Raw genomic sequence first — 13,969 nt, 5'->3', positions numbered from 1 at the left:
CACCCACGGAAAACATAGATGAAATTTTTTTAATTATAAGATTGCTTGGGATGGATAGGTTAAGACGGTGACAGCTGAAAGTCCCGACCGCCATGACTCTTGCATTGATTGAAATAGTTCAGTTCAGGTCGAACCACCTTACGGAATAGTAAGACCATCTTTCTTTTATGCTATTTCTAACCGAACGAGGGTCAAAGGACTTCCTTTATTCCTATAGCCCTTCAAGAAATTATAGTTTAATGAACAATGTCATGCCATATTTTATACCATCTCCAACCGAGGGGCCAAAGGGCTATAGGCCAAATATAGTCATTTAACAAAAAACCATCTTCAACCGAGAAGGCCAAAGGGTCATGTGCCAAACATAATTTATTATTTTAATTGAATTAATATGGTTAGTTAAATTAAACTACCATATTATAATAAGGTTTTTGAACATATTTTGAGTGCCACTTGTCGCCAAATGAATAAGCCTTCGGATTTTTTATCCTTATATAATCTCAATAATTTTTTGTATAGGATTTCGAGTGACACATGTCGGTAACGTGAGTAACTCTCCAGATTTCTTAACTTTATGTAATCTTAATAATTTTTCGGATAGAATTTCGAGGAACACATGTCGCTAAAGTGAGTAACGCTAAAGTGAAAAGTATGTGAGAAATTGTGTAGGAATGACTTAAGTATTTATAAGAAAAATAAATAAATAAATTCATCCAAAAAATATTTCAAATTCTAACGATAATCTGACGACAACCGTTGGCATTTAAATAGACTGAGCTAGAAGGCTGGCAAAATGTTAAACTTGACATTTTGGAGCTGGAGAGCTGGTTGGAAATGGCCAGCCTGCTGGCCTGATTTGGGGGTTTTGGCCCGGTGGGGCCCACAAGCGATTTCGCCTAGCCCTTGGTTGGAGACGGTTTTCCTGTCATTCCGAGTTATTTTTAGCCCTATAACCTTTTGGCCGGGTCGGTTGGAGATGACCTTAGTTCTTGGCCCAAAAAATGCATGGTAATTTGGTCCGAACACCAAAAGGATTTTTTGGCCCAATATAAAACCCAAAGGCCTTCCATCAAGATAGTCCAAGAAACAGAATAATAAATAAATCAAAAGAAAAATAATAAATTGTTATAGTCCTATTTGATTGAACTATCTAAAGGATTAGAGAGAGAAGGTGCCGGCGGCAATTAGAGAGACGAGATAGTGATTTAATTGTGATATTTGTTTTGTATCACCCCATTTTACCTTTATTTATACTAGTAGGATAGGCTAAAACCTTACCCTTTCAGGATTACAATGAGTCATAATTGTCCTGATTCTCCTATATGAGTTTTTATATTTTGTTGCATGATAGCCTCTCTCTCTCTCTCTCTCTCTCTCTCTCTCTCTCTCTCTCTCTCTCTCTCTCTCTCTCTCTCTCTCTCTCTCTCCCCTTGTCGTATTGTTGCTTATACAAACTTTGCACGCCGTGTTGTAGAAATAGAAGGTGGGGGATGGATTTTGGTGGAATTTGTCGCTCTTGAAATGTTATTCCTTAATGGTTAACCTATGTCATGTGAGAGGGAGAAAATGTCAAATTTGAAGTGCTGCCAAGTTTTGATTATATAGGAGGGTTTAGCTGTGTGCATCATTTATTCTTCGGACCATCCCAGTGTAATGGGTCATTATGCATTGATGTGGTTAATCATATCCAGCGGACTTAATTTTCCATCTGGCGAACGGATGCCACCATAATTGATTCCCATGAAGATTATCTTTGGCTGGTAAGTCTTTCAAACGAGAAGCTCAATCTGAAAAGTGGCGACAAGGTTCATGTGCATGCAGAATTTTTTGGAATAGAGGATGATCATCAAATTAAGGTGAAGAAAACAGGAGTGAATTTTGTAGGATGGGAACATGTTGACCTCCATAAATTAAAAAAAAATGCGAACCATGAGCATGTACCATGTGAGTCTGATGATGATACTGATGAGAAAGACTATTAGACTATACCATATGAGTTTGATGACGACACTGATGACGGTACAAAGTTAAGCAATCACTCATCTGATGAGGTCTGCAAAATATTAAGGTTTGATCTCAACATTGAAACCTTTGACGATGAAGAAACAACAGTGAATTGAAGGAAAGCGCAGTAAGAGAAACGTAAGGAAGGTACATAGACATTTACTACAAACTGCCAAGTAACTGATGCAATTATGAAGCCCAAAGCAATTTGTTTATAAATCTCACCCAATCATGTCATTTTTCCTCAAAGAAGCGGTTCATGCGGAAGCATCCTTGAGTGGTTTTTTAGAATGTACTTGAGTTTCTAAAAAAAAATTCAATGTGGTTATAATAGAAGCACTTCTAGCCTAAGCTCTTTCTAGAGAAGCAATGTCACGGGTCCTTAACTAAACATAACTTATCATCTTATCAAATATAAATTAATGATTTCCAATTTGATCAGTGACATAAGAGAAATTTACATGTAAGTGTGTCTTTACACACCATTAATTAGAGACCTATCATAGGGGGTGGCTTGAGCCATGAGTGTTCTATAAACCACTCATTTCAAGGAAATTTCTCTCTTCACCTATCATAGATGTAAGTGTTCTTGCCTGTTACGTGTGAAAGAGGCAATCATAGAGCAACAAGAAATAACATTTTTCTCCGCAACTGGAACAAGCTAGCAGCGGTTTTGATAGAACCCGTCACCAATGCATTAGTTAAAGGTCCATCAGAGTTGAATCCGTTTCTAACAGCAACACCGTGCCCACCACTTCCAAGTCCAAAATAAAAATTGAGCACAAGCAGAGATAGAACTAATAAGCATATCATCGTCAGGGTTAACGTGTTTCAGCAATAAGTGGTTAGAGTTATGTTCTACAATTGAGAACATGATTTTTTTTTTTTTTAAATGTCATATGAACTTACATACTTTTTTTTTCTTTAATTTATCATATAAATCATCGTTAAAATACAGTAACCTCGTGAAACTGGTCAAAGTTGGGCTACAGTTTTCTCAAAAAATACAAAAAAGGAAATTGCATCATAATTCATAAAGCATTTATACAAATTTGTTTTCTAAAATTTGATAGTAACATTTATACAAATTAAACTATGGGAGGAATAGCAATAACGCGTACTCAGTGACGTCATTGGCCAATGCAAAAAATTTTAAAAGGCCGCTACACAGTCTAATATTGGGAAAGACTTGACTTTAGGTATTTGAAAGTCAAGCTGCTCTTCTACAGGCTGCAATGGGTACCAGCAACTCCGCCCATCGAGCCGGCGTTCAAAGGGCTACAATGGGTATTAACAACTTTGCCCATCGAGCCGCTGCCTCCCCTTCGTCTCCCTCGAGGCGCTCAAAAAGCTGGAAGTACGAGGTGTTCCTGAGCTTTAGAGGCGACGACACACGCAATACCTTCACAGACCACCTCTCCATTGCGTTACGCAATGCCGGAATCAACACGTTTATAGACTACCAGCTCAGAATGGGAAAAAATATACAGAGTGAACTTTACCGAGAAATCGAAGAGTCGAGGATCGCCGTCGTCATCTTCTCGAAGAGGTACGCGGAGTCCCGATGGTGCCTGAGGGAGCTGTCAAAGATCATGAGGTGCCGAGAAGTTCAAAAGGGGAAAATAGTCTATCCAATATTCTACAACGTTGAACCTTCTCAAGTCAGGAAACAGAATGGTAGTTTTTCGAAAGCATTTCAGAAGCACAAAAGGAATGAAGATCCAAATGAAGTCAAGCAGTGGAGAAAGGACCTTAAGGCTTCTGCAGATTTGAGTGGCCGGAATCTCAAAACCACTGCAGACGGGTACTACTTTTTGTTTACTTTAAATTTTTTTTTTTTTTATATTCTTCCTCTCAATTTAATACCCAACATCTTGCATTAGCTTCTAAGACTCACTAATCCACCAAAAATAAGGAGATTATAATCAGACTTTGACTTTATACGTCTTTAGGAAAAAATAAAAAAAACGTTGAGTATTGGTATCTGAATTTAACAAAAGGTGAAATATGGATCATTTATGCCTAATTGTATGAGAATTTTCATTAAAATGAAGCATGGGAAACATATGTCACATGCTTGATTTGATGGTAATGCGTGAAGGGCGAATCCTTTACATTTTGTCACCAGGAGCAATCTAATTAAGCATGTCTAATTATACGGTCATAATGCATTTCAGAAGCATGGTTGAATTGAGCTTAACTATTCACCTCGTTCAAATCTAATTTATTCCAAACGTTTTCGATATCAAAATATCTAATTATGATGAATGAGGCATTTAGTTCATATAAATCTGGCAGTTGCATGATGAATCTTACTTCTATATAATTTTGAATTTTAATTGTCAGACGTGAAGGATTGTTTATCGAGAAAATTATTGGAGACATCAAGGGACTACTGAAAATCACAAACTCAAAAGAAGCCAAGCGCTCAATTGGAATAGCTTTTCAAGTGCAAGACTTCAATACTCAACACTTAGATGTTGGAGTTAGATGTTGGAGGTTCACTTAATGTTCAAATAATTGGAATTTCTGGTATGGATGGTATAGGTAAAACAACATTTGCGAGAGCCATTTGTAACAAATATCCGCATAGTTTCAATGGTCAATGTTACCTTGAAGAGGTGAGGAGTAAAAAGAAAAATATGGATGCTATGCAAGAACAACTTCTTCGAGATATTTTGAAACAGCCTGACATCAAGGTAAGCAGTGTTGTTAAAGGGACCAAGGAGATAGAGAAAAGACTTGGAAGCATGAAGGTACTTGTCCTAGTTGATGACATAGATGATGCGGACCAATTAGAAGAATTGACGATAGAACATGAATCGTTTGGTCCGGGCAGCAAGATTATTATAACAACAAGAGATGAACAGGTGATGACTATACAAAAGGTGGATAAAATGTCCACACCTTCCAATCGTTCTCATCGCCAATATTCACACCTTTCAACAAGAATGGACATCCACATTTTTTTTGTACAAGAACTCCTAGATTGTTTTTTGTGTGTAACCAATCTCATCTAACCTTTGACCATATGCTAAAACACACTTGTATGGCGGATATGTACTGTTTCTTTCACAAGCAAGTGTTAGTTGAGGGTGACTCACAATCTTACCTTCACCTCCTAAATCAGATCTTATAATAACAATTATCACATTATTCTGCTTTCCTTATTCATGAACCCATCTAATCAACACATCTTTTCCTTTGAATATATGTATGTAACACATATTTATTTAGAAGTAAAATGCTAAAAGTAATTAACACACATCTTTTCCTTTGAATATCCTCATAAGTTGTAAATTGATCAATATAATCCACTACACGTTCTTGTCCAACCTTATTGCCTCAATCCGAGGCATCATCGAATTCTTGTTGCTAAAAAAATAAATGAAAAAATTATGGTTACAGTCATAAACCTTTTAAGTTATGACTCGCAACAAATGGACAAATTATAAGCAATTAAACTACAAATTTTGATCAAATCGAATTTGAAATCTCATCCAATGGTCACATGATCAAATCTCAATAGTAATCATACTAATGTTGTATGCATAAAAGTAGTAATTTTAAAATGTTAGCAGCAGTCCAGGTGGTGGTCTAGTGTTGAGGTATAAAGATTATTAGTTGTCTAACTTCAGATAATACTCAACAAGAAAAGTATGCAAGCATAAATGTGCCTGACATGAAACTCCTTTTATTTTCTGGGCCAATTGCACCACAGAAACGGAAATTACTTGTAAGTAAAGTGATAGGTGGCATTGTAGGAGATAGTTACATTGATGCCAAATGGTGTCTTGGGGTGCACACAGACACCAGTGGAGAAAAACAATAAAAATATAATATAAAAAGGGGGAAATTAGAATCCCCCTACAGTTTTTCTATGTCATTTAAATTAAACATCTATGCCTTTTTAAACTTTGATTAAAGTACTTTGACCTATAGTCATTTCTATTTTTTTAAATTAAAATAAAATTTGAATTTATCTTTTTTATATGCATGATTTACTTTTTCTTATTTAGTGGAGATATTAGTAATTAAATTATATTTTCTCTTCTTCCAAATATGTTTTTTTTCGATCACAGTTTTTATTTTATTTTTCTTTATGCAAACATTTAATATTATTTGTTTTTCCAAATGGTTTTTTCTTTTTCAAATAGTTGGTGATCAACATAAAAGCTCGGTGTAATTTTTTCAATTTTTTTTTTTGCTGTTTTTTTAAGTATAGTTGTTGACGAATTATTATTAGGTACAATACATTACTTATATATTATTTGCGAGTATGTTTGAATTTGCAAAAATCATTAATTTGTACATTTATTTGCAATTTTGGTACGTTTGATTTGATACATATTGTTAATATTGGTACATTTTATTTTGTACACATTGTGTATTGGTACATTTGTATTATTTCCAATCCTATTTTCTCTTAACATACTAAGAGAAAATTTTGTTTGGATACGTTTGATTTTGGGGGATTTAAAAATATTTTAAACTATTTTGGAAAGAAAATATTTTAAATTGTAGATAATTATTGCTAAATTGTAGCATTATTGTGTCAACCAACACTATAAAGTATCGAAATGGTCCGCATGTTAGTTGAATAGGTCCACAAATGTCCCCTTGAATCATCTAAAGAAATTTAGGGGGGGTCGTGAATAATCTTTGTATGTGAGGGTTGAGTATTCAACTTCCATATAGAACATGCTTTGCACGGCGAGAATCCAATATAGAGAGGTAACTGATGCCCATGTGATGATTTGAGGATACGGCGCATCATGTCACGTCCATGATGTCCCAAATGGTCATGCCAAAGCAACAAAGTGTCTTGGAACTCAGGCATAAGGCCGGCCACATTGTGGGCTTTTATGCCGCGAATGGTTGTGATGTACAACCCACTCGGGAGACATTCCAACTTCTCGTGAATACGCTTCTGGCCATATTTGTACGAAGCGATACAAAGAAATTCAGAACCATTATCTTCAGTAGTTTCAATATGATATTGATTATCTCGAATATCTCTAAAACTCAGCAACGTTCTTCAGGAACGTGGAGAATAGAGTGTCTCCTTAATGGTTAAGTAATACCATTGGACAACATGATACATGCCTTTTCGTATCCTTCAATCAGGTTGGACGGGGCTGAGAGAGTTGTCAAATGACCTTTCTTAGGTATTAAGTTAGTAAAATAATGTTGTTCACGTAATATGGTGTGCGTGGTTGCATTATCTCCCAGACAACTAACTTCCCCACTAGACATGCCTAGAAATAAATTGATTGAATTGGTCATATGCATAAATATAATTCCATTCATTCAATTAAGCAATTCGAGAAATAATATCCATCACGTAACAATCCATAATTTAAAACAAACCAAAACCAAACAAATTATTCCAAAAACTTAGAAAAATTGTTCAAAATTAAACCATAGACCTAGAAAAATAAGGGGAAGGGGCCGGCCACTCCTAGTAGGTTCTGCCACTAGGGGTAAACACCCTAAAAATATGTCTAATTTATTCATCCATAGGAGTTGACGCCTCCTTAAAATCCGATATCTCCATTGATGTAGTAGCATCTTCCAGATGATCCACAAGTGCAAAGTTAGACTCACGATGGGAATGATACTTGGCAATAGCCTTATGGGAGACTCGGCATACATGTGACCAATGATCCCTTGATCCACATCGATAGCACATATCCATTTCAGTAGAAGCTAACTGAACGGAAGCTTTCCCTTGTTCTTAAAGTTTGGGGCCTTAGGGTCAAGTGGTGGATGCTGTTGGGTCACATTTCCTTCCTTAGGTGCAGCACTCTGTTGACCTTGGGCCCATGGTTGGGCTTGCTGCCCATTGCCACAGCCAGGATGGTTCTTTTGTTATTTGTGGATGCTAGAATTGGTCGCATGCGTTTCAGGCCCAACGTTCGAACCAGTAGGTCGAGCTTGATAATTCTTCATCAAAAGTTGGTTTTGCTTTTCAGCGATAAGTAAAATAGAGATCAAATCTGAAAATTTGGTGAATTTATGTACCCTATATTGTTGCTGCAGGATAATATTGGTGGCATGAATGTCGAATAGGTCTTCTCCAGGAGATTTGATTCGGTTAGTTCCACTTTACAGAATTTCAGCAGTGAACAGATTCTACAAACTTTAGAGTTGTACTTATTCACGGATTTAAAGTCTTGGAAGAGAAGATACTGCCAGTCATGTCTTGCTTCAGACAAGTAAATGTCTTTCTAGTAATCGAAACAGTCAGCCAGAGCAAGCCAGAGGGTGCGTGGATCCTCTTAAACCGAGGTATTCGGTCTGCAGTGCATCATGGATGTGTCTTTGAATGAAGATCATTGCATTAGCCTTTTGAGTTTCGTCGACAGGTTTGTTGTCAGCGGGTGCCTCGATGGTGGCTCTAATACCTTTTGCAGTTAGATGAAGCCTTACGTCTTGAACCCACTTCAGATAGTTTCTTCCGGAGACTTCTAGAGCGGTGAAATCGAGCTTGTTCAAGTTCGACATGTCCCTAAAACAGAGGGAAAAAAAGTGATTAGTCATATGGTAAACCATAGACATATATCGTAAAACATACAGGTTCTATAAACATGTATTGGTTTAATTTATGCATGAAAACTACAGGTTTCATGTGGTATGGTTTGAATGAAAACTTCGGGTTTCAAAAGCACTAAATTTGAAACTACAGGTTCAATTTAATTTTTATGAACAATTAGTTCATAAGGAGAGGTTCCTACAAGAAAGACAGAATGCAATATACTAATTTAAGTGTAGTGGATTTGAGGTTCTTCAGGAACTTAAGTGTGAGAGATTTGTTACTACAAAAGTATGTCAACGATTCAAAGTATAAAAATAAATTATTGAATCGTTAATGTCCAAAAGTGATATTTAGGTCAATAATTTTGGATTCATTATCAGATTAATGGACTGCAGGTCACTTTTAATTAATTCAATAAATCGGGCCATACATGGTCGACTGTAGAAGCAAAATAATGTTAAAATTATAACGTTGGGTCGAAAATACCATAACCCAAAATTAGGCTCGGTGCCGTGAGCAAAGGGCTCGAGTGTGGTTGCCATAATAGCCCACGGCCCGAGTGACAGGAGCCTAGCAGCAAGCCGCTAGTGTGATTGAGCCTAAACCATAGTGCATGGGTAGCCCAGAGGCATACGGGCGCGAGAGAAACCCCAGCCGCAACTAGTTTTCTGGTTTGGGGCGAATGAGGGAGGGTAAGTGTTAGGGCTAGCAACAGTTGTCCATGGGTTGGGTTTGGGGCAAAAGAAGCCTAACCTACTACGTTGGCTTTGCGACACGTAGGTTGGGAGGGTCAAGCCCAGCAAGCCAAGGGCCCATCAAATAGGTTAGGCCGTGTTGGACTCAGGGGTTTGGACCGAGGGCTGTAAGCAATAGGGCTAATCAACCCAGATTTTTTTTCCGACATGTTAGGGTTTTTTAAAAAAACCTAAAATTGCTTGTAATTTTTTTTATATGCTTTGACTCACAATTCCACATAGCAAATATAATTGCGTAATGCATGAAACAAATATATATATATATATATTGACAAATATATAAACATATACAATATATAAATTGTAAGGAAAATATAAACATAGAGGGGTTCATGCATCATGAGGAATGTTTTCATGCTTTGTGGACGTTTCAAATATCTTCCTTTATTTTAAGCGTATTTGATTAGCAGAAAACCAAGGTAAGCCTTTCAATTTTGTGTAATATAGCCTCCTCCTACGATTCGTCAATTCTTTAGCTTTTGTGGACGTTTCAAATATCTTCATTTATTTTAAACATACCTGATTAGCAGAAAACCAAGGCAAGCCTTTGAATTTTGTAGAAGATAGCATCCTTCTATGATCCGTCAATTCCTTAGTTTTAGTGGACGTTTTAAATATCTTCCTTTATATTAAGCGTACATGATTAGCAGAAAACTAAGATAAGCCTTTGAATTTTGTGGAAGATATCCTCCTCATACAATCCGTCAATTTCTCAGCTTCTGGTAAGAGTATGCTGATAACATGTTGTAGGCCTATTTGATTGAACTATCTAAGAGATTAGAGAGAGAAGGGGTCCACGACAACTAGAGAGAGGAGATAATGATTTAATTGTGAGATATGTTTTGTATCATCTCATTGTGCCTTTATTTATACTAGTACGATAGTCAAAAACCTTACATTTTTAGAATTACAACTCTTAATATGTAATCAACTCCTAATATGAATATAAGATATATTCATATATACATATTAGAATTTACACAATCACATTTTATTCTAAATATGATTGCAACATAAATAAATAAATAAATACAATTAAGATATCCAAAGTCCTATATAATTCGGCTTTTACGTCGCAACGAAGCAATTTTAATTCATAACTTCGTCGAACATCAATATAATATCAATTCCCCAAAACCCGAGAAGGAGCATCCAAAATCTCGGCCCGCGGTTGGATTTCCTCGATGAACACGACGTCGTTTATGGACAAGCAGATAATGGATCTGTCGCAGGGCTCGACGCAGCAGCAGCATCACAGCGACGACTTCATCGACCTGATCAAGATGAACACCAACGCTAACAACAGCCACCGCAAAGACGGCGGAGGAGAAGAAGAGCATCAGGTCGGCGGTGCCGGCCATGGAAATGGGATCTCCAAGAAGGAGTATCAGGAGATGCTTCCCAGCTACGATTTCCAGCCGATTCGCCCCGTCGTCGGTGCTTCTTCGCCGTCGCGGAGTTTAGATGCTGCGCCCAATCTCGGAGGAGGAGGAGCGACTAGGGCTTGGAACTCCGGCGAGTCCAAGTCGAAAACTGCATCTCCAATCAGGGTAATAATTTCTTCCATTAACTGCTTAATTTCATGGTTGCATTTGCGTGTAAACTCGTCATAGTGATCGGAAGTGAATCGGAATCGCGGAGCCTTTTCTGGTTCTTCGATTTTCACTTGGACTTGAATTTAACTTTTAAAGTTGGAAGTCCAATAGATTATATGATGATATCAAGAACTATTGATCTAATTGAATCTGCAATTTTTCTGTAAAGCTACATTAGATTGCTTGGGGAATTGAATGACCCGTCAGTTGAGTAAGAACAATTTCATAAGTAGGCAGTCAATACATGCATCAACATATACGTTTAATTTCTTTCTGTAGTGAGATTTTGTATAGTTTTGTTTGTTGTTAGCATTTTGAAATTTTGGGTTTGTTGTTAATGGAGGGATTATACCGAATTTTCCCATGGGCGGAGCCTGTCCTAGCATGGCGGCTTTTTGATTGATCTTGTTTCGATTTATGTTATGTATTATTTAGGAGTAGATCGGTTGTAGATGATGTTATGAGAAGCATTAATGTGTTGTCGACCATGATGGGCTTTTATCCTTGTTGTATACAATTGGAAAGGGATATATGAGCGATAACTGTATGTGGGTTTTATCGTGTGGTTTATTTACATTTACATGGTGATACTCTTTCCTTGTTTTCTACAGAATTATGGTTCAATGGATTCCCTGGAACCTGGAAAACTTATTTTAGAGAAGGACCACAATGCCGCAATTGTGTCAGAGATTGACCAGACCATGAAGAAGCATACTGATAATTTGCTACATGTGTTGGAAGGTGTTAGTGCACGACTAACACAACTAGAGAGCAGAACCCGCAATCTTGAGAATTCTGTCGATGATTTGAAGATCTCTGTTGGAAACAATCATGGGAATGCTGATGGAAAGATGCGACAGTTGGAGGGTATTCTTAGAGATGTATGTTGCCTCTTTACCCTTCTTTTTTGGTGTGCACTTTACATCTTGGTTGCATTTGGTCTTCTTTTCATCTTGGAGTAGTTCATCTATTCATCTGACCAGCATTTGTTCTTAAGTTTTGTCTGTGTGCTACACGGCCAATTCATGTCTACTTATCCCCTTTTAGGCATTTAAGTTGGTAGTTTTGGGAAACATGTTTACCCCGACAAGATTACTCCAAGTATGATTACAGAAAGATCTAGCTAGTAAGGTTTATTGTTTTTGGTTGATTTAGCATGAAAACCGGACGGAAGTATATTTTTTTACTAGCCCTATATGTTTATGTTTCTTTGTTGTTGGCCAATGTGTTCATGCTGCTTTGTTGAACATGCTTCTCCCTTTGGTTTTTGTCAACAACACACACAGGTGCAAACAGGTGTTAAGGATATGAAGGATAAGCAAGAAATAGTAGAGGCTCAACTGAATCTTGCAAGGATACAATTATCCAATGCCAAGGTAGACCCTCAACCGGAACCTCAGAATGCTGGACATGTGGATTCTGGGCAGACAGCCGCCTCTACTCCTCAACATTCTCACCAACAAATTCATCCCCCTGTGAATCTTCCTCCCTCACTTCCTGCTGTCTCTCATCCAAATGCTCCTCCCCAACCTATGCCCCAAAGTGTACCACATACAGTTCAACATCCAAATCAGTTCTCTCAGAACCAGATCCCTCCCGTTCCTCAGCGAGACCCTTATTTCCCAGCCCCTGGTCAAACTCAAGAAGCTCCAAATCAGCAATACCAATTACCTCCAGGCCAGCAGCCAGTTCCGCCTCCTCCAGTGCCACCACATCAACAATTTCAACCTACCACTCAACCACAGTATTCCCAGCCACCACCTCAGCTGCCTCAACAGCACCCTTCGCTTGCCCCTGTTAATCCCTCTCAGATCCAGCCTACACTAGGCCACCACCCTGAAGAGTCGCCTTATATTCCTTCCCAGAACTACCCACCTGGTCTTCGGCAGCCACCTTCTCATACGCCCAGCAGTCTTCCCCCACCCCAACAGTATTACAGTCCAGCTGCAAATGTATATGAGCCACCTTCTAGCAGACCCAGTTCAGGGTATCCTTCCGGGTATAACCCTCCATCTGGGCTTGGTGAATCATACCAATACGGTGGACCACCTTCTCAATATGGCGGCAGCTCCTCAATGAAACCCCAACATCACTCTTCTGCTACTACAACTCAAAGTGGAGGCAGTGGTTACCCACAGCTCCCAACTGCTAGGGTGCTACCACATGCCAATCCTACTCCATCTGGGCCGGGTGGCAGTTCACCTTCATCCGGTAGTGGAAGCAGAGCACCCATTGATGATGTGATTGACCAAGTGGCAACTATGGGCTTCTCCAGAGACCAAGTCAGGGCCGCAGTTCGGAAGCTGACAGACAGCGGCCAGTCAGTTGACCTCAATGTGGTGCTAGATAAGTTGATGAATGACGGGGATGTTCAGCCGCCCCGGGGTTGGTATGGCCGATAGTATGGTGTGGGTTTCGGACTGATGTACATGAAGTATCACTTGTTTCTAGATCATCTATCGCTTGGAACTTAGGAGATTACACCCCTTTATGTGCTTTGCTTTTTCTCTTGTATTTCATTTCTCTTGCTCGATCTCTCTACCTATCATTTGTGTATTTACTCGTAATAAGTGGAAGCGGTATGTTGTGTTATACCACTTCTTTACTCATTGTACATTTTCTTTTTTGTAATTTTCATCTTACTTGACAATTGGTATGCGTAACTATTCTAATATATTAGAAGGGGTCGAACTCGATTGGAACGAAGGCTCAGCGTCCTGGTCAACTGGTCTAATCCCGATTGGAAGGAAGCGCATAGTGTTCTGGTCAATTGACCTAACTTCGACGTGGAAATGGATGTATTAAGGTGCCATTAATAAAGAAAGAATCCCTTCTGAACTTGTATAAAAAATTGAATGAAAACAATAGTCTTCCGTATGAACGGTTGGTTTGGCATTATCTGGTCTTGACCTAGTTAACGAAGGTATTATGTTCATTTTTAGGGATGCAATAACGAAATATGTCTGTAGTAAGTCTGATACTATTTATTTGAGAGGTGGATTTGAATTCGAGATTTTAGGTGCAAATTGAATGCTCTTAATGCATTGAGATACCGGTTGTTAAAGAAAGTTTGATGC

At 38.2% G+C, this 13,969-nt stretch overlaps 2 protein-coding genes across 2 annotated transcripts; both read left to right on the top strand.

Moving 5' to 3' along the window:
* Positions 1-3,198: 3,198 nt before the first annotated feature.
* On the top strand, positions 3,199-4,884 carry LOC137738999 (toll/interleukin-1 receptor-like protein). Its single transcript, XM_068478474.1, has 2 exons — positions 3,199-3,808; positions 4,351-4,884. Exons 1-2 carry the CDS (start codon positions 3,240-3,242, stop codon positions 4,511-4,513), a joined length of 732 nt encoding a protein of 243 aa, XP_068334575.1. The 5' UTR covers positions 3,199-3,239; the 3' UTR covers positions 4,514-4,884.
* A 5,505-nt stretch (positions 4,885-10,389) lies between these two features.
* Positions 10,390-13,598, top strand: LOC137738998 (uncharacterized). Its single transcript, XM_068478473.1, has 3 exons — positions 10,390-10,847; positions 11,504-11,773; positions 12,179-13,598. The coding sequence occupies exons 1-3, from the start codon at positions 10,482-10,484 to the stop codon at positions 13,292-13,294; spliced, it is 1,752 nt and encodes a 583-aa protein (XP_068334574.1). The 5' UTR covers positions 10,390-10,481; the 3' UTR covers positions 13,295-13,598.
* Positions 13,599-13,969: the final 371 nt, after the last annotated feature.

Source organism: Pyrus communis, chromosome 7 (genome assembly GCF_963583255.1).
Source record: "Pyrus communis chromosome 7, drPyrComm1.1, whole genome shotgun sequence".
Classification (NCBI taxonomy): domain Eukaryota; kingdom Viridiplantae; phylum Streptophyta; class Magnoliopsida; order Rosales; family Rosaceae; genus Pyrus; species Pyrus communis.
This window is presented reverse-complemented; position numbering and strand designations above follow the sequence as displayed.

Bases quoted from the DNA above. Each gene is read 5' to 3' on its own strand.
- LOC137738999 (XM_068478474.1), top strand. From the start codon at position 3,240: ATGGGTACCAGCAACTCCGCCCATCGAGCCGGCGTTCAAAGGGCTACA. The intron at 3,809-4,350 runs GTACTACTTTTT...TTTAATTGTCAG, and splicing joins CTCAAAACCACTGCAGACGG to ACGTGAAGGATTGTTTATCG.
- LOC137738998 (XM_068478473.1), top strand. From the start codon at position 10,482: ATGAACACGACGTCGTTTATGGACAAGCAGATAATGGATCTGTCGCAG. The intron at 10,848-11,503 runs GTAATAATTTCT...TGTTTTCTACAG, and splicing joins AAACTGCATCTCCAATCAGG to AATTATGGTTCAATGGATTC. The intron at 11,774-12,178 runs GTATGTTGCCTC...CAACACACACAG, and splicing joins TGGAGGGTATTCTTAGAGAT to GTGCAAACAGGTGTTAAGGA.